Here is a 21,142-nt window from a genome sequence, read left to right on the forward strand (position 1 = left end):
CTTAAAATGCTAATACAGTTCTGTAATTGGATTATATATACCATCATAAAACTGTAGATTTTAAATACTTAAGGTAGTCTTAAATATAAGAATCGACTATGAATTCCTGCCTATAAATCTTTATTGATTTATCTCACCCCCCCCCCTTTACACTTTTCGTAAGATTTACTTAATATTATAATTATAGATACAGGCTTTAAAGATGTAACGACATTCTTCACGTATTCACGGTGTCTGAAAAGATATACTATATTTCGTTTGCAATCTGTCTTCAGCTCTAGCTAGGAAGGATGCGGAGATCAAAATGAGATACTCGCAAGAATTTAATATTTTTCGCATTCAGGCAACAGCCGTGAAGCGACAGCACTCGTCATCGCCACAAAACTCCTTTCGCACAACTGCGTTTGTCGTCGTCGCGGTGGCGAAACGAGCGTCATATGTGCAAATTGAAACACGCTCCGCCAGTCTTAATTAAGTCGCTTGCAATCAGGCGATACGAGCTCGCAACAGCCACTGACTACGTTTACACGGTCACCCTTAATCGGATTTAATAACATCCATAGTTAGAGACTAATCAATCACAGCTACTTCATTCTTCAGAGGAGTAGCTATGATTAGTCAGTTTTATAACTATAGATGTTATTAAACCCGATTAAGGATTTAAGCCGTGTAAACGTGGTCACTGTCATGACAAATATGACCGACGCAGTTGGTACCGGATCTCGAAAAATGCACGTATATTTTGACACGGCAACCAGATATGCTGTAATTGCCTCAAGCTGCGTGGCTCGATGACAACGCATGAATTGTTTTTTAAAGCAAAGTATACCGACTTTGGTGCTGCGACAAGCACACGACTCGGAACCACCGGAAGTATCAAACACAGCGATCTCATTATCTACCTATCATATCTGCTTCGCTTTCATCATGCGAGATATAATTAAGCAAAGAGTCGACTCATTAAAATTGTCGCTTTATAATTATCATTACTCGCTCCTCAACGAGTGTCCTTCTCGTAGCTCTCAGAGGTAAAGAGAAACGTTGCTCTTTGCGTTTGATGCACGTAATGATCGACTACACGTTTGTTTCTGATCATACTTGCGTAGATCGCGTCAGTATCTAACAGTATGTTTAAATAAGGTTCTTTTCCAATTAATGCTATTGTTTAATTTAAAATAATGTTTGTTTAATCCTCAATATACATGATGAGTCGCTATTCGTATCCTGGAATAATTTTCATCACTTGTACAAAAATTATATTATTAATGATTCTTACGTATAATTTAATATTAATTTAATATTAAAAAAATATTTATACCATTATGTACTAAAAAAAAAGTTGTATACGTAAATATTATAATTGATGATTCGGTACTCTTAATATTTTAAAGAAAAGAAACGCACTGAACTTGAATGCTTAATCGTGTGTACTAAGAATGAATTGTAATAAGCATTTAGTAAATATCGCGCCAATGTGTTCAAAATCTCGAATTTGTATAAAATGAATCGTACAGGACGGAAGATACAAGTTTCGTCTTTCACGTAATCGACTTGTTTTCGAGAGTCCGCAACCAGAGCGGAAATCTCCTCGACCACGCAATAGTCCGTCCAAACATACCCCGCACAAACCCTAACCCCTAGCTAAACCCTTAATTAGCCCTTTCCATAGTTTACAAAATCACTCAAGAGTCGGATTAGTTCCGCGACACACCCGGCAACCTTAAAATGAGTTTCTACGGAAGTTGTAGGCGTGCCAGTAACCGATGGTAGGACCACCCAGTGTTCGCGCGGTCGTTTGCGTGCGCTTTCTAACCAGAAGCCCCAAATAAAACCGTGGATATCTGTATGCGGGGTGCGTATCTGTCGCGGCTCGTGCTGATTGTCGTGTCCTGCTAGCCTTCAGATTGCGAGGGCGGAGAATGAGAGGGTGAGAGGAGACAGAGGCAGGTGCTGATGGTAGGGAATGGTGAGCGAGCGCGAAGGGAGAATCGCTCGTATCTGTATCGGGGGAATGGTTTGTATGTTTCTCCCAGCCGTTCAGGGATGGCTTGCAAACAAATCGCGTTCTGTTATTTGATTCTGTCCGTTCGTCCGGTGCGGCGCGTCACGCTATTCGGCGCGTCGATTTCGCGCGTACCTTTCCCAGTTGGATAGAGTATTTCGCCGCGACCAACACAACACGTTGGCGACAGCGAAATACTCTATCGAACTTAAACTTCGATACAGAATTAAATCGGTAACGAATCCAGCCATTTTCTGCTCGATGTAGTCGTGGAATTTTTAGATGTACTATACAATTACGCTTGGTCTTTTAGAATGCGGTAGGGAAGCTTAGGAGAATCGGGAATGTTAAATCGAGATAAAACAGTTCACGAAATCTGATTTAGCTGTGCGAATCGAGCTTTTGTAGTGGTTCAGCTGTAGAGCAATTCAGTGCGATTCGCATATTTAATTACGAAAGTTCTGTTTTTAATTACGAAGCTATGCTGTTTAATTATAAAAGTTCATTGTTTCTTTGATGCGCTGCGCAGTCTCTGAATTGGCGAGCTATAGAAACTATCGCATAACACAGTTTCTACATTCTACAAACAATCAATGTCTATAGACATGAAATGTAAACAGTTACACTGATGGAGATATGTAGATGTGTGATCAGCGCAAACCAACCTAACTAATTAAGGTACGGATATAACGCGTAATGTACTACTAGTACAGTCGTTTCGTAACGTTAATTACACCATTTATTTACCTAATTTGTTGTCATTAATTAGATGGAATCCTTGATAAGCCATATCCTATTTATAAAATATACCTAATGATCTCACATCCGCCGAATTAATCGAATCGAATACTAAGTACTAGTCCAATACGTGACAATATCCATATAAAATACATAAACAATCGATCGAATAATAAAAACATTGAAATAAAATGTCCTCTGCAATATATATAAATTTAAAATGCAAAACTTGCTATAAAATAATAATTAATTTTTCATTAAATCAAATTATTACAGCGTAATTGATCATGGATATTTATCCGTGAATATTGATTTAAACTAATTTTTATACTTCCCGAGCGATAATACACTTCTCCGCGTGTTATTCAACGCGTCACAAAGTCGTCGAGAATCTGCACGCTTGAAAGGCATGGAAATCTGATTCTCACGGGCGTCACAGTGGAATTCATGGTTTTGCTCTCGATAGCAGTACGAGCTGTACCTGGCGGCGAGTCGACCGCGATCTCATTTATCTTCAGACGGAATGCGGCTGTGCCTAGGGCTAATAAGGTGCTATTAATGTCGTCACGCCATAGCTATCCAACTGCGTCCTAACTTTGCAAACTATTCTCCGCCGGCGGCTCGCTGCTATTCTCGCGTATCCCTGCTTCATTTACCTGACAGTTCGGGTAACCCTACCTGTCTATCTCTCCACCCCAGCCCGATAGACACTGTCATTCCCATCGAAATGTACACCCCGGAAAAACGACATTGCGTAATTATCACGATTACATGACGCACTGTGGTATCACACCATTAATATGAGAGATACGTTTAAAATGTCAGGAAGAGACATATTTAATTTTTGCAAAATCATTTAATATTATAATATAAACTTATCTAACGCATTGAATATTTAAATGTATCCAATATGAATTCACTGCGTTACAATATGTAACACCGCGATTAGCAATGGTGGGTTATATCTTTTAAGTATTATTTAGTAAATTTAGCTATACGTGCGACTGGTACGTCAAAGGTATCCTTTCAACGTAGATTTAATTAGAATCCTGGAGGAGTTTCTATCGAGTTGTAATAGAAAGGCGGATGAATGGGGAAATCAGCGTCTGAAGTAAACCGAAGGTTATTTCTTCTCCGGCCCTTGCGTGCTCGTGTATCGGCGCGCACCTGAGAACGCCGACGAAGTATACGCGAAACTTCGCGTTTCCCAAGCGCCATACCTCACTTTGACGTAACTGCACAGAGCTTATCACGGTACGTTTACCGGGCAAAGGCCCGCTTTAAGTAACTCAATAACAGGTTGCACTTGACAGGTGAGGAGACTCCCTCGACGCGCTCACCCGCTCCCGCTTCATCGCACTCTCAAAGGCAAACTTTGGCTTCAAGAATGAGAAACTTTCGAAATGCCACTCCGTCGTTTCTCTCTTTTTCCCGAACCCCTTTCGACGATGTTGCCATAAATATCGTCGAAACTTTTAGTCTGTTCTAGTGTATCGTTGAAAAGGAATCCTACTGGACTTACATCCAACCTCGATATTATTGCCATCGGTCGTGATTTACCGAAAGAAACAACTGAGTGGCAATAAGAACTTATAGACATAATAAAAATAGACTGCGCATTTCTATAAGTTGTCAGTGTTGTCACTATCGACTTAGAGAAAGTAAAGTATCTTGAAGCATATTTCTCCTCTCCCCCCCCCCCCTCTCTCTCTCTCTCTCTCTCTCTCTCTCTCTCTCTCTCTCTCTCTCTCTCGCTCTTTCAGCACTTAAGAGGATGCATTCTTAGAACATTCAATAAATGGTGATATCTAATGTCTATCTTTTTCTTTAAAATATTGAGTTGAAGAGAGATCGGTACAGATGAAGAAAGATGCTGATATTTTCAATTCTTTCTAATCGAAAAATTAAGATAAACTCAAACAAACAATGTAATTTAGAAATCTGATTGCGTGAGATAATCTACTTAGGGAGGATATCGAGAATTTCGCCTCTGCTTTTCGTCGATGTCGTTAATTCTCAAGTGCTTATCTCAGCTTACATTTACACACTGATGCAAACACATGCGTGAAGAAGTCTACGGAAGAGCGACGACCTGTTTTACCATGCAAAACTTTTTTAATTAGAAAAGTATCACACACACACACACACACACACACACATACACATACACATACGCACGCACGCACGCACACACACACACACACACACACACGCACGCACGCACGCACGCACGCACACACGCACACACGCACACGCACACACGCACGCACGCGCGCGCGCGCGCACACACACACACACACACACACACACACTTTCCTAATTAGAAAAGCATTGCAAAATTCAAGGCGACACTGTGCCACGAGTGTTCCCTTAATTAAAGACCTCGGGCAGCGGCGTGCTAACCGCATCCTCGAGATATTACTTACAATCGTTTTTATCGGTCACGACGTGCTTCGATAAATCCCTTTTTACGCCACCTTCATCGATCTTCTTAGATTATCAAAGAAGACGTTCTATTCGCGAGTTTGATAATTCGCCTTCGGTTCTTTTAGCTTTGCTCAAAATTATTTCTTTGATCGATTATCGATTCCTATAGTCGATGGGAAATTCTATCAAATTCGATGATCACTATTGATAATCGCATACCGTAATTTTTATCAGCAACTAATCATTCAAAAAATTAACTCATTTTATTCTCCACATGGAATATGCAGTATAAGTATCACCAGCTTTATAGATTCGCTAATTACATTATTGGATATATTTGTGCAAATTACTTCATAACTTAAAAAAATTTGCATTTATCACTTTATCTAAAAAATGTATAGAATATTATCAATCTTTATTTAATTGTGAATCATCAAAAAGAGCAACAAAAATTGAAATATAATTGAGGTGTAAAAAAAAATAATATTGAGGTGTAAATAATTACGATAAAAAAATACGCAAGTAATATAAGATTAATTAATAATAGAATTTAAGTAAACACTTGTTTCATATATTGAGTTCTCTCAATGTTGTAATCACATTTGGCATTTTCATAAACATTAAAGTCATTATCATTTAATGGTAGTACGTTCAACGTGTGTTCTAATAGACTTGCTAATTCCCACAGACGCAAACGGTTGCGCTTATGGTGATTACGAACCTCACTGCAGCCCCGCAATTTCAATTGACAGTCAGATGCCACGAACGTCGGCAACCCGACGTTCAATCGGAAGTTACTATCGTTGTCTTCGACGTTCCGCATCGCTGTACCTGTAGAATCTATTGCGAGGGTTGGACGGCATTGATTAAAGGGCGTACAAGCCAATAAAGCGGAATTCGAGCGACACTCTCCCCGAAATTAATTCAAGTAATTATGGCAGGGCTGCAGTTGTTCACATCCCGAATGCGCCAAGCTGCATCGTGAACGGACCACGAAATCTAGTTACCTCGGATTTTATGGCGACGATAACTTTTTCACTCGACGTATACGCCGTCGTCACGACGAGTGGCCATAACTTTTTAGCGAGACCCGCGACGCGGAACAATGAGCAGCTAACTACATGGTCCGCGGATAGCACAAAGAAGGCAAGGACAGCAGGAAAAAATCAGACGGTTGACAAAACCGACGGTTGATTAACTGTAATTCGACAGTGTTTTTATTGCTCGCTATGTAGAGGCGAGAAGTTCTGTTTCTCAGACTCGAAGAGCGAAATGTCAGAATAATGACGCTCTGATATCTCGAAATATCACCGCGAGCTATACGCATGCTATAACATTACTTCCTGCAACTTATCTCTCGAAAGAGGAAAAGCACTTTGAGTAGACACAATCGAAATCTCATGCGCGATCCCCAGTGGCAGAAGGGCGACAATCAATTAAATATATTTTCGGGACGCCGAAGGAACCAAAACAGATCCAGCAGCTCCAGATATCTCCATCCACGAAACTGGAAATGGACTTCCGCAAAAGCTCGCGTATGTATAGAGTGTCTTGAAACTATCAACAGTTATTTCATTATAGGATTATAGGTACGCTGTTAGATATCAAAGGAACAGTAGCAACACAATCTCTTAATTCAATAATATTTTGTTATTTATATCAAAATGTACAACAATACATTTTTGTATAATAGGTTTAAAATAAACACATGTATATTAATGTATGCACTTAATAAACGATAAATTAAATTTGAGTTAAATTTAATACTAATTATAATAGTTTTCTTGAGTTTAATCCTTCGTGGTCACACCTCTTAAGAATTTTATATTAGTCACACAAGCGGCAAAATGGCCCAACATTTTTATTGATTGCCGTATTTACAACTTTTGTTCTTTAAAATCTCAAAAATTATTGAACATACTTTAAACATTGTAGAATATGAAAATACAGTGGCTTTTTAAAGTTTTTAATTTAAAAAAATTCGCAATGACTGATGTCACAGGAACAATATGCGGCTAAAGACGCAAAAACGATATTTTGAACTTCGGATAAACGACACTTTAAGTCCCGTTTTAAAAAAAGATCTTAGAAATATAAAGCTTCGCCTTTTTGGAGTCTGTGGACCTCATATTCAGTAGGAGCAGTAAAAATGATTAAAGATAACACAAATTGAGTAGAAGTTGACATCATGAATTTAACAGTGTACTGAAGTACAAACTAAAAAAAATAATTATTCTTTGATAGCAGATAGAGAGATATGTTAATTACACGAAATATCTTGTTTCTCAGTAATTTCAACTTAATCTGATCCAGTCAAGAATTAAATTCGAAGTTTATTCTATCGAGATATTTTTGAGAATTAACCGCAACCTTGATCGCGGAAAAACTGAGGCTCTAAATCCATCATGAGATTCCCACCCCGGAAATTACATTTGGCGATACCGGTGCACCCTATATATCGTATAACCGTCCATAAAATACATCTTTCGCGCGCGCGTTCGTCGGTGGGAATCCAAACGGCGCATTTGCTCAATGGGACGTGGAACCAGAGAGTGCACAGAAAACTCGCCGATATACTATATCACATCGGTGATCTTGCAGGTCGACCTGAACCCTCGGCATGAGTTCGGACTGCGAAATCCGCGGTGTAGCGAAAGCTGATGCTGCGCTCAATTTATAGGATTGCATGAAAAATTCCACACGCATATTCCACGATGTTCCGTTTCCTTTGCTGCTGCGGGCTCGTTATCGTCGAGCCGACTTTGTCTCTAAAGCGATTGGTCGTGCGCGCTCGTTCGTACACGCGCGTGTATCCAAGCGTGCACCTCTCGTATGTGCAGTGCAGCCCGCGGATCTCGTATAATATCCTACATATACAGCATATATACAAACGGCAACGTAGCAACGCTATATTAAATGAGATTCGAGACCACCGCGCTTTCGCCTTACGGAACGAAGAGTTAGTCTGAATGTTCTCGTTTCCTGTCCTATCGCCTCGGCCGTTCACGCGAATGAGTTTGGTCGTGCAACTCTGGATTAAGAGCTTTTTACCCGACCGTAATAAATGTTTGCTGTCCGATTTAAGTTTCAGGATCTAGCTCGCTATGCAGAAAAACTAATATTAGTTAGGCAATGTAATATAAGATAACCGCATCTTATATAGTCTAGTTTAAGCTTTGCGATTTTTTCGAATTTTTTTCAGTCGTAAATATTGTGACGAAAATATTAACTAAATACAGTGTTGTAAAATATAAATACAGAGCTACAATAATATGTGCTACGAAATTAGTAATTATTTCTTAGTAGTTGTAGAAAGCAATTACTTACCTATGAAATATACATCACGACATTCTGCATTTTACCTTACTGACAATACTGGAACAAATTGAGCAATTATAACATGTCTAAAAACAGAATATATTAAAAACGTTTTAAAGATGCATAAAAGACGTTTTATTAAAGACGCCTAAAAGACGTCTTTATAATGTCTTATGTTTCAACTTTGAAATTTTTATTTTTTGAGATAAACTAATTTAACCAAATCAGATGGACTGCCTGCACGACTTATTAATACTATCTGTTAAATTTACTATGTAATTAAATTACCCATAAATAGTGAGGAGATTATATTAGATATTAGACTATTTGAAGTTTATTATCTCAATATATCTCTTTTTTTATTTTTGAATATATTAAAAATTTGTAGATGTTGGTGTTAAAAATATTCTAAGATCTACGATATCAATCTTTGAAAACAAAGAAGAGATATTATCACGAGAAAGGGACCTTTATAAGACAGAAGATAATCGGCTTGGCGAATATTTGTCGAGTGAACGCCAAGGTCTGCTTTCAGCCATGTCGGAGCACCGTGCAAGTCAATTATTAATATCTTTATGAATGCCTCAATTCTCGTGCGAAGTTTCCTTGAAGGTAACGTTCAATTTCATAGATGCACAACGGTAATAACAGAAAACTCAACTTCTGCAAGCACCAGACCCCTACTGAGTTTCTCTTCCCATGGAGAGTGGCTTGTACGAACGAGCACCTCGCTCCTCTCGACATCCCTTTTAGCAACGTCCAACCAATTTAGTCATACAAATAGTGCTCGTTCGCGTAGCGACGATGTCGCGAATGTTTGATATTAAAGGCATCATTAAGTGAGATAATGAAGCTAACTCTGTGCCGACCAAAAACGATGAGCTCTGTTAAACACTACATAAAAAAGAATTTTATATATGTATAGTTAAAATATAAGTAAAATACTTTTCTTTTCTATCTTTAACTGTTATCTTTCAGAGAATATTAATTATCAGAAGATATTTCATTTAGATACTTTCAGTATTTAGACTTTCAAAAAATATTAGGTGTTGGAATTAATTCGTAGCGTTTTTTAATGAAAGAATGTTATTTATTTCACATGAGCATTAAAAAATACATTAATGAAAGTACTTCCCATCACTTGTAAAACGCTACGAATTAATTCCAACACCTAATATAAAAAAAAATAATTCAATATTTTTAAAGTAAATTAACAAATTAAACTTAAGTACATATTTTCTGTATAAAATATTAATTTCGCTGTAGGAAATATCAATTTAACAAAAAGATGAAGATTATAATTGACGTTTCCTCATTTGTAAATTACATAAATAAATTTATTTCGACCTAATAGTTACTTTGAAAATTCTGCGCAAATTCTTCCTAATATATCGTGGATTTACTTTATAATGCTGGTCGTATTAAAAAACCCAGTAATATTATCGTAGTTTATAATTAAGATTTAAGAGTATCTTTTAGAGCTACGTAAGCCCAAGACGAAATTGGCTCGCGAAGAATATTACAGCTGAAAATACGGTTTCAGGTGTCTAAAATGCCTTATTACGTCCCAGACGCCTGAGACGCCGTTATTAAAAGGAACACGCCGTCATATACAAGTGTATATATGTGTATATATATATATATACATATACATATATATATATACATCGACCGCACTCATAGGGGAAAGCAATAAGTATACTCTACCCCCTTTTAATTTTTGCCTCCGCGAAAGTAAAATATATCGGAAGCGGAAAGGAGCGTGGGTCAGCCGTAATAACCGCCGCAGGAGGCGGCATTAAAATTTTTCGCAAAGAATACTTTTTTACCATATATCCGCGGTCAACCCGTAAATCACCAAATGGATGAATATTTATAGCGCTTTATTAATGGGGTTACGCTGTTGCCAGGATTATTCGTAGGGTACGGTGGAAGGGAGAAGAGCTGTGGGTACAATGAGGGCGCATAATGCACTACGCGCCCTCCCCACCTCTTTCCTTCCACTGGATGTATATACGTACGTCGGTGCCATTAAAGGGAAACACGTGCTAGGAGAGAGAGAAGGATCCCCTTTTCACTATTTACAACCCCCGTTGCTGATTACCGCTCGCGGATTATCGCACTGTTTCTGTCGTGCACGGATTACAGTAACATCAGCGACGAGCGCTCGAGTGTATCGTCGAGAATCTAATTCGCTTTCGCAAAACGTTATTCGATCATTCCAAGAGAAACAGTTGTATTTCGCTTAATTCGCGAACGTTAGAACACAAAAGCTCAAGAAACGTGAAACTGGGGAAGAGTTTATGACGCGCGACGCAGAGAAAGGTTCCGGTTTTCCGACGCGACGACAAATTTTTTTTCCATTCGCTACTCACTCATCGTTTTTCGAATTCGTTAGTCGAACAAAACCGAGTTGACGAGTTTCCCGGCCCTTCAAACGCCATCTACCTGCTCTTACACGAACGTCGGTAAACAGTGAACCGGGCACATTGTAACGCGAGCACGGTCTAGCGATCGTTTCGCCTGTCGAAATTGACGGTGTGAAATCGAAATGACGCTTTTGAACGTGCTGTCGCACCACATCGCGTGCGGAATAGCGCGATAGCTACGACCCCATTTATACCGAACCCATCGATAAATCGCGAACAAAGCGAGTCGTGGTTTGTCCGATCTGCGAGAGGCTTGTGCAAAACTGATTCCCCCTATTGCAACCGAGCGTGTTGTTATTGATGTTATTCGCATTAACGTACCCGTTATTAATGCAAACAGCCACAATCGCTAGTGATCGCGTGGCTAAAGAGATAGATGGATCTAATCTGATATATATCAAAATGACATAAGACTATGCAAACTTCAGTGAGGAAAATTTTTCGAGATTATCGGAATCAGTTATGAAATATTGGATACGTCGTTTTTTGTTCGATATTATTGAAAATTTTTACAAGTTACAAGCTTATTCCCTTGCGATTACGGCAAGCCGTCAATTTTAATTTCCATCGTGTGTAAATCGTTGCGCCTAACTTTGATCGTTAATTCGAGCTAACACATATTTGCAAAATGGCGAAGCATTTTGTTTATTCCGGAATTAATTAGAAATGTTGTTCGATCAACGACGCGGTTGCCTGTGATAGTAACGAATTCGACACTAAATCGATTCAGACGACTGCTTGTGGCGCTCCAACGCATGCAAACACTCACACAAATACCGTCATTTTTATTTAATTGATGAAATGTGTTAGGATGCGTTTAATATTTTTAATCAGTACAAAATTGAAAAATATTAAAAAGCATTTATTATGAGAATTTTTTAATTAAAATTTTCCATTAGTAACATTAAAATTTATTAATTATTTAGAATTATTTAAGAATATTAAAGAACACTTATTAATAATATTAATTATTGATTATTAATAATAATATTAATTATTTTCTAATTTGGAATTTTTCTTTTTTACTACTTCTTTTCATTTTTTAAATATGTGAATCTTTTATAGGTTGAACATATGTGTATAATATATGTATTATATGTATATGTATATATATATATATATATATAACATATTTTTCTTTTCTTTAAAAATGTATCGATAATAAAGGCTTGCATGTTAGAGAAAGATTTTTTTTTTTTTAACTCCCATTTATTTACAATCTGTCAATAAGACACTAAGTAAATGTTATATTTTACAAAAGTCGAGTAACATGTAAGTAACTCTCCCACTGGAAAGCACTCATTTACAAAATTATTATTAAAATGAATAATATAAGTAGTTATAGTATGAGACTCCGATTAAGAATAAATAAATAAAATATAAATTATGAATTTATGAAAAATGTCATAATCGTTGGAATTTCTTCAGTCTTGAATTTTCCCTATTTCTGTGTAATACTGCAGCCAATTTATTTGGGTGGGTTTTGAGTCTATCTTTATATCTTGAGCGGATCCTTGTTATTTCCTCTTCAACGGTTTTAATGTTCAGGTCATTCCGAATGATCTCATTCGGCACAAACCAAGGTGCATTTGTGATTATTCTTAAACACTTAGACTGGAACCTTTCCATTATATTAATATTGGACTTAGAAGCACTTCCCCAGAGTTGAGCTCCGTAAGTCCAGACCGGTTTAAGGGTACATTTGTAAATGAGAATTTTGTTAGACATTGATAATTGAGATTTCCTGCCAAAGAGCCAGTATATCTTCCTTAGTTTCAGATTTAACTGCTTACGCTTAGTCCAGATATGTTCTTGCCATGTAATACGACGATCCAAATGCATCCCGAGATATTTAACACGGTCATGTTGAGGTATTGTTTTGTCGTTGAGAAATATTTTAGGGCAAGTCATTTTACAAAGAGTGAAGTGACATATGTAGACTTGTTTTCATTGATCTTAATTCTCCACAACTGAAACCATTTCTGTATTTTGTGCATATATTCTTGTAAGTTCTGTGAGGCTAGGATTGGGCTCGAGTTAATGGATAGTAATGCAGTATCGTCTGCATATGTTGCAGTTGTGATGTTATCTTGTGATGAGGGTAGATCAGCAGTGAATAACAAATAAAGCGTGGGACCCAGGACGCTGCCTTGCGGGACACCAGCTTTAACAGAATACAGATTAGATGTTGTGTCTTTGATTTTAGTCTGGAATGTACGATTGCTCAAGTATGATCTTAGGAGTAAATAATAATTTTTTGGGATCCAGTTTTTCAATTTGAATAATAATCCATCATGCCATTTTTGTCGAAAGCTTGTGCTACGTCCAGAAACACGGGCAATATTTTTTTCGTTCCACAGCTTCAATGATTTTAGTATTCGATTCACTTGTTCAATGGTGCCATGATAGTTACGGAAACCAAACTGATGATCGGAAATAAGATTTCTATTAGTAATATATTTATTTAATCTATTTAGAAAGAGCCTCTCTAATATTTTTGAGATTATAGAAAGTAGGCTAATAGGCCTATAAGAAGAAACAATACCTGGATCTTTTCCAGGTTTCAGTATCATAATAATTTGTGCCACCTTCCACTGATCTGGGAAGTATGCTAAGCGAAGGCAAGCATTAATTAATATTGCGATGAACCTTACAGCTTTAGTTGGTAGTTCCTTGATGATCTTAGCATCAATATTGTCATAGCCAGGAGTTTTTTTAATAATACCTTTAATTTCGTTGATTTTAACTTGCGGAATGGATGAATCATCATCCGGGAAAGACTTAATTCCTAGCATTAAGATACTTTCTTCTTCTTCGGGAACCTCTCTTGACGTGGATTGAAAGGTTGTACATAGGTGGGTAGCGAATGTATCAGCTTTTTCAGAGTTCGTTCTTGCCTAGTTTTCGTCGCTCTTCCTAATAGGAGGAATAAATTGTTGAGGCCGTTTAATTTTTTTTGTACACTTCCAAAGCGAGTAATCGCTATCCCTGGTGACATTTAAGGACTCGATGTAATTTTGAAATTTTGAGTTGTGATATTCAGGCAAAACTGTTTTGAGATCTTCGATGGCCTTATTCAACTTGGCTTTATCAGCACTGTTTCTTGTCATTTGCCAAATTTTCCTGAGTTTTCTTTTTTCCAAAATCCTAGTTTTAATACTGGTTGGAACACCTTCCTTACTTTTATTATTATTATTATACGTATCTTGAATTGAAGTAGAGGCACGATGTATAAGAATGTTGAATTTTTCGATTTCGTCTTCAAGTTCGTCAGGCTTCTTTAAGGATACGTTGCAGGTTAGATTGCTATTTATATAAGTCTTGTACTCAGTCCAGTCAGTATTTTTATTGTGCAATTTGTTGTTTATGTCCATAAGAGAAATTTTGGTTTCTACAGTGACAAAGATTGGAGAGTGATCAGATGTTAATTCCAGGCTAGATTGCGCTTTTACATGAAACGGATTTAACCCTTTTGATACTGCGAAATCAATTAAATCGGGAAGTTTATTAGAATCCGAGGGCCAATAAGTAGGTTCACCAGTTGATATTGTACTTAAATTATTAGATAATATAATTTCATACAGCTGACGCCCCTTAGCGTTGGGAGTAGGAGACCTTGAACCCCACCAGGGATGTTTGGCATTGTAGTTGCCTCCTGCGATGAAACGGTGTCCCAGCGATTCGAAGAATTCGGTGTATAATTGCTATGAAATTGCATATTTTGGAGGGGAATAAATTGCAGAGATAACTAAGGGCCCAGACCAGTCCTCACAATCATAATGCTAGTAGCTTGCAGAAATTCTTTGTGGTATTTATCAATTTCGTGATGTTTAATTGATGTTTTGATAATAATTGCTGTACCACCGTGTGCTTTATTATTTGGATGATTTGTTGTGTATATACTGTAATTAGGAATTCGTATGTAGTTCTTATTAGTAAAGTGTGTTTCTGACACAAGCATAATATCAATATCGTGGAGTTTAATGAATAATTGCAATTAAATATAAATCCACGTGTGGACGAGATACAGATTACTAAAGCCATCTATTGGAAAATAATGGATTTCTTTTTACTACACCTAATATTATGATATTATTTATTTATTATTTTAATATAATAGATAAATAATATTGTATGTGCATGTAACCGTATAAAAATTAATTTAATGTACATACAGTTATACAGGGTGTCGCGAATCAGAATATATAGGCTGCTGGAAAAGTTTCTGCAATCTAATACTTCCAGTGGCGCCAATGTTCTGCTACTATCACATCCGTAAAATTAGACGTTTTAAACTTATAATTCAGTTGACAGTTTGTACCCAAGCCAACTAGTTTTGTTTGCATAGTATTTTAAAAGAAGTTACTTTTGTGAGAAAATGGAAATTTCGCGTAAAAATTTTTGGGCAATGATTTTTTTACAAATGTAATCTAACTCCGAAACAATGCATCGATCGACTTCATTTGGCTTTTGGGGATGAAGCATCCAAGGACTGTTTAAAATTGGTTTGCCGAATTCCAGCGTGAACCTTTCTTTGTAACGAATTCCGTGAAGGTCGTCCATCCACGTCTGTTATTGCCTAATGTTGATGCTGTGGGTGAAATGATTGAGCAAGACCGGCATATAACATACCGCGAGATTCAGGCATCCTTAGGCATTGACATGAGCAATACATATTTTGCATGATCACTTGCATGAGCGTACGGAAACTTTGCAATCGTTGGATCCCACACAATTTGACCGAAGCTCAAAAACAGGCTCGTGTTAAATGAGCAAAGAAATGCTCAAGAAATTCAACCGAGGTCGATCAAATTTGGTCTACAATATCATTACTGGAGACGAAACATGGATCTATGGATTCGTATGAGCCCGAAAGTAAACAACAATCCACTGTTGGGGTATTTCAAAATGAATCGAAACCAACCAAAGTTGTTTGTTCACGCAGTGCTGCCAAGCAAATGGTTGCTTGTTTCTTCAGTTATACCGGACATGTGGCAATCGTGACTTTAGAGGATCGAAGGACTGTAAATACAGATTAGTATACAACAATTTGTTTGCCAGAAATCATAAATGAATTGCGTAGAACAAACCGAAATCATCACATCATCCTTCATCATGACAATGCCAGCTGTCACACAGCACATCAAACTGTTGATTTTTTATCCAGTAAAAATGTCGCATTGATGACTTATTGTCCGTATTCACCTTATTTATCACCTATGATTTCTTTTTGTTCCCAAACATTAAAAAGAAGATGCGTGGTGAGCGATTTGAGTCACCAGTGCCTGAAGCAGCTGTTGAAACATTTTGTACACTGATTTCTGAGGTTACAGTCTCAGAGTGGAAAAAATGCTTTGAAAATTGATTCGAGCGTATGCAAAAATGTCGATCTTAAAGGCGAATACTTCTAAAAACAATACTACTAAAAACCATTTACCGAATTTTACATGTTTTTTTTCATATTGTTTGCAGAAACTTTGCCAGCAGCCTACGTACTACAGCAAGAAAGTTCTCGAAAGATTAAGTGAAAAAGTTACTTGTAATTATTTATTTTTAACAGTAATTTTTGTAATAATAAAGGTTTAAATATGGTTAATTACAGACTATGCTTAGAGGGCTACCTGCCGATGAGTTGCATATGCGGTAATATATATTATACAGTAAGTAAGCATATATTTCAGCGCACTCACTAATTCAAGTGATCATCTAAATATAGGCTGTAACTCGTTATATTTGTATCCTCATATTTCAAAAATTTCTGCTTAAAATAAAAATTTACAAATAACTTTTTAACTTAATTTTTCGAGATCTTTCTTGCTATATAATACTTTGATTCGAATTTCAGAACACCCTATATATGTGTATATGTATGTATATGTACATATACAGGTTATAAAACTGAAATAACGCCCTATTAATCATATAGTGTTATTTCTATAAAAAACTGAGTCCTCTACCATTTTGCAATTTTTTCAATATCTTTTTTAGTTATCCAATGAGCAAATGTCTAAAATCGTATAAAACAATTAAAATATTAATAATATAAAATATACATAAAGCAGCATTTATGTACAATAATAAATCTAATATGATATCTAATATATTTTAAGATGACTGTATGATTTAATAAAAATATTCAGAACTGCACAGATTTGGAAATAATAAACGTTATTAAAGCATAGCTTGTTAGAAGTGAGGATTTAATAATAATAATAAAAATACTAATATATAGCTGAGAAAATATAAATACCTAATAATAAAGAAAATCTGTACAAGGCCCGCAGCGTGAAAATTAATTCACAAATCTTTGTGAAAGGAAATTTGCATTGAAAGTGACTCGATTAAAATCCAGACGTTTGTAATAAATTGCTCCATTGATATTAGTGTGTCAGTTATTTAACTTTGAACTGTAATGTTAAAAAATACACCAAAGGTTATGTCAGTCTGACCGACCACTGTCATATTTCTGCTAATTTTGTAAGTCCTTAAAATGAAGAATGTACGCTATGTGTAGTATGTATGTACGTGCATACGTTTTACATACGCGTGACGCGATGTTTAATCATACTCGGGTCAATTTCGGACATCTTGTCGACGTTGATATGGTTCTATTCGTTGGACACGACTACATGGCGGTACCGTTCGACGACTGTTGGTTCAAAGAAAAAGAAAAGAAATACGAAAAGATCTCGATTTAGAAATTGAAGTTGAGGTTTCTGGGAACTCAGTGTGTATAGTTAGGATTAAAAGTGCGATAGACATTCGATAACGGTTCGATAGATGTTTGACATTAATTCGAAAGATGTTTTTGACAGTGATTTGATAGACGTTCGACGATGGTTTAATATCTGTTTGATAATTGTCATAAATGTTTTGATTGTAGTTCACTAATACTATCAACATGTGTTAGTGGGTACACGATATAATAGTAAAGCATTTTTCGGTTGATAATTTAAGTTTAACAGAAAGTGCATAAATTCTTCTCGGTGAAACGTCGATGTGCGGCAGTTGTGACCACGTTAGATACGATTTTGCATAAGTGTAATATAAAAATTTTTATCTATGGAAAATCGATGAATCTCAACATGTTTTGCGGTAAGATTACTCTGTTGGATACGTAGAAACACAATTTTGCAGTTTCGCATAAATCAAGCGTGCCGACTTCAGCAATACTTGTCGCCAATGATTATAAATAAATGAACATCCGTTTGATCAACAACTAATGAATCGTGATCAACAACTAATGAATATCGTTTTTAAGGGAACATGTATGAACACAAAATTGTAATACATAATTTTATAATACCACTGTAGTTACATCCATGATTGCGTTTCAAGATTGAAAAGGACTTTATTGCGTGGCTTATAGAATTGTCTATGTACGTATGTATATAAATTCAAACCGAAATATTTAGGGAATAAGATCAGCTTTGATCGAATATAGGATTTTTTTTACTTAAATGATGAAATTAAAATTTATTGATGCTGTCGTATATGTCAAGGGACGCGAGAAACGAACGTGGCTGCGGAACTTGCTTCTGGATGATGAGCGAGAACGCATGTACATTGAGACCCTGGATGCAGTTTACGACAGAATACATGGAATCTTTATCTAATCTAGATGTTACTAATATTATACGATGTGGACAACATGTTAAGAATTGCGCGTTACAAAATGTATTGAAAATATATAACTGGTGGTTGCAAAAGAATTTTTTAAATAAAAATACGTTAACGTATTTATTATATATTTCTTTTCCCTTCCTTTGTAATGTATAAATGTATGTATAAACGTATGTATAAATGTACGTATGTGCGTATAAACGTATGTATAAACGTATGTATGTATGTATGTATAAATGTATGTATAAACGTATGTACGTATGTATAAACGTATGTATGTATAAACGTATGTACGTATGTATAAACGTATGTACGTATGTATAAACGTATGTATAAACGTATGTACGTATGTATGTACGTATGTACATATGTACGTGTGTATAAATGTATGTATAAACGTACGTATGTGTGTATAAACGTATGTATAAACGTATGTATAAACTTATGTATAAATATATGTATAAACGTATATATATGTATATATGTATAAACGTATGTATAAACGTATATATGCGTGTATAAATGTATGTATAAACGTATGTATAAACGTATGTATAAACGTATGTATAAACGTATGTACGTATGTATAAACGTATGTATAAACGTATGTATAAACGTATGTATAAACGTATGTATAAACATATGTATAAACGTATGTACATATGTATAAACGTATGTATAAACGTATGTATAAACGTATGTATAAATGTATGTATAAACGTATCTATAAACGTATGTATGCGTGTATAAACGTATGTATAAACGTATGTACGTATGTATAAACGTATGTATAAACGTATGTACGTGTGTATAAACGTATGTATAAACGTATGTATAAATTCGTGACAAAGAAAATACATAGAAAGACTTGATAAAACGTGTCGCAACATGTTTGAAATTCTTGGAAAGAAGGGGGAGGACCTGTCTTCTCTCATCGATCCCAGAAGTATTACCATTTACACGGATGCAATCAGTTTTACGATACCCGCTTGTACGAACGACTGAAAAAATGTATGCTAAAGAGAGCAGTGCATCGTACGATGTGAAGAAGGAATATAACATGTAAGTTTCAACGTTCTATACACAAAAGAAACGTTTTTTAACATTATGTATGTACACAGTACGGAGCATCGTGCGGTGCGTTTACTGAGCAGACGTTACGATCTGACGAATACGGGCTACAAATTTTTGGAAATTGGAATCAACGTTGGCCCACCGAATTACGTGGAGATCGTCTTTGGAGATCATCGCGGACACGAACTATCGCTGTCTCTCGAAACGTGGAAGAGCCTCTACGAGCAGCGAGGAAATATTTACAAGCTGTTTCGAAACGAATACAAGGATAATTTTATAAGCGTTGGACCGCTAACCGTCAGTGTTTTCATGCTGAACTATGCTACGGTCGTACGTCTCGATTCTTCATCCGTACGCATTATGATGACCGAAACGATGCTACGCCGTATGTTTGACTTTAACGGGTGTATCGATGTAACGTTCGAACGATTAGCTCGACTCGTCGATACGGTAGATACCAAGTAAACGCGATTCTCCAACATCGCATCTGAGAATATTATATGTGATAGCGACATCTTCAATGGACATCAGCTCATTGATTGCGAACTATTAGCTTTAGTTTTTAATAAGTACGAAAACCGATGTAATAAGATGTAAATAAAACATTTTTTGTTAGCCTTATTTCATGTGTATTGTCTTTTATTTCCCTTCCTTTGCCTCGACGCGCCAGGAAAAACTATAAAAATTGAAAAAACTGTATCATACAAAAGAAACTCATACTCTATTAATTCTTCCATCCTTTCTTCACTCATAGCACGCGCGCTCTATCTTTCTCTAACATGCAAGCCTTTATTATAAACGATTCTTCAACATCGCATCTGAGAACATTATATGTGATAGCGACATCTTCAATGGACATCAGCTCATCGATTGCGAACTATTAGCTTTAGTTTTTAATAAGTACGAAAACCGATGTAATAAGATGTAAATAAAACATTTTTTGTTAGCCTTATTTCATGTGTATTGTCTTTTACTTCCCATCCTTTGCCTCGACGCGCCAGGAAAAACCATAAAAATTGAAAAAACTGTATCATACAAAAGAAACTCGTACTCTATTAATTCTTCCATCCTTTCTTCGCTCATAGCACGCGCGCTCTATCTTTCTCTAACATGCAAGCCTTTATTATCGATACATTTTTAAAGAAAAGAAAAATATATCATGGTCAAATTCAAACCTTTATTATCAATGCATTTTTAAAGAAAAACATAGTCAAATTTTGATAACAAAAAAAGGAGCCCTATTGTGTAGGAGCCCTATTGTGTAGGAGCCTAGACTTTTCCCCCTCTTTCCCCCGCGTTAGATATCCCCCGCGCCTACAAGTACTTCCCCGCACCCCGCATTCCCCTCTAGCCTCTGGGTTAGAACCCGCCAAGTATATCTTCTATTAACTACTACATATTTTTATTAAACATAGCAAAAAATGGTATAGCTATGTATATTATATGTGTAATATATCTATATAGCTAATACATATCACATCCTGACCTAAAATGACATCGTACGACAGGAAAAATGCTATTATATAGGCCC

The 21,142-nt window shown here is 36.3% G+C and overlaps 1 protein-coding gene across 1 annotated transcript; it reads left to right on the forward strand.

The window, feature by feature from the left end:
* Positions 1-14,611: 14,611 nt before the first annotated feature.
* LOC147908928 (uncharacterized) lies at positions 14,612-20,926 on the forward strand. Its single transcript, XM_087407896.1, has 2 exons — positions 14,612-19,599; positions 19,659-20,926. Exons 1-2 carry the CDS (start codon positions 19,502-19,504, stop codon positions 20,074-20,076), a joined length of 516 nt encoding a protein of 171 aa, XP_087264022.1. The 5' UTR covers positions 14,612-19,501; the 3' UTR covers positions 20,077-20,926.
* Positions 20,927-21,142: the final 216 nt, after the last annotated feature.

Source organism: Acromyrmex echinatior, chromosome 7 (assembly GCF_024713525.1).
Source record: "Acromyrmex echinatior isolate Ae372 chromosome 7, ASM2471352v2, whole genome shotgun sequence".
NCBI classification, from domain to species: Eukaryota; Metazoa; Arthropoda; class Insecta; order Hymenoptera; family Formicidae; genus Acromyrmex; species Acromyrmex echinatior.

Coding starts and splice junctions, on each gene's coding strand:
- LOC147908928 (XM_087407896.1), top strand. CDS start 19,502: ATGCAATCAGTTTTACGATACCCGCTTGTACGAACGACTGAAAAAATG. Junction 19,600..19,658: donor GTGAAGAAGGAATATAACAT/GTAAGTTTCAAC, acceptor GTATGTACACAG/TACGGAGCATCGTGCGGTGC.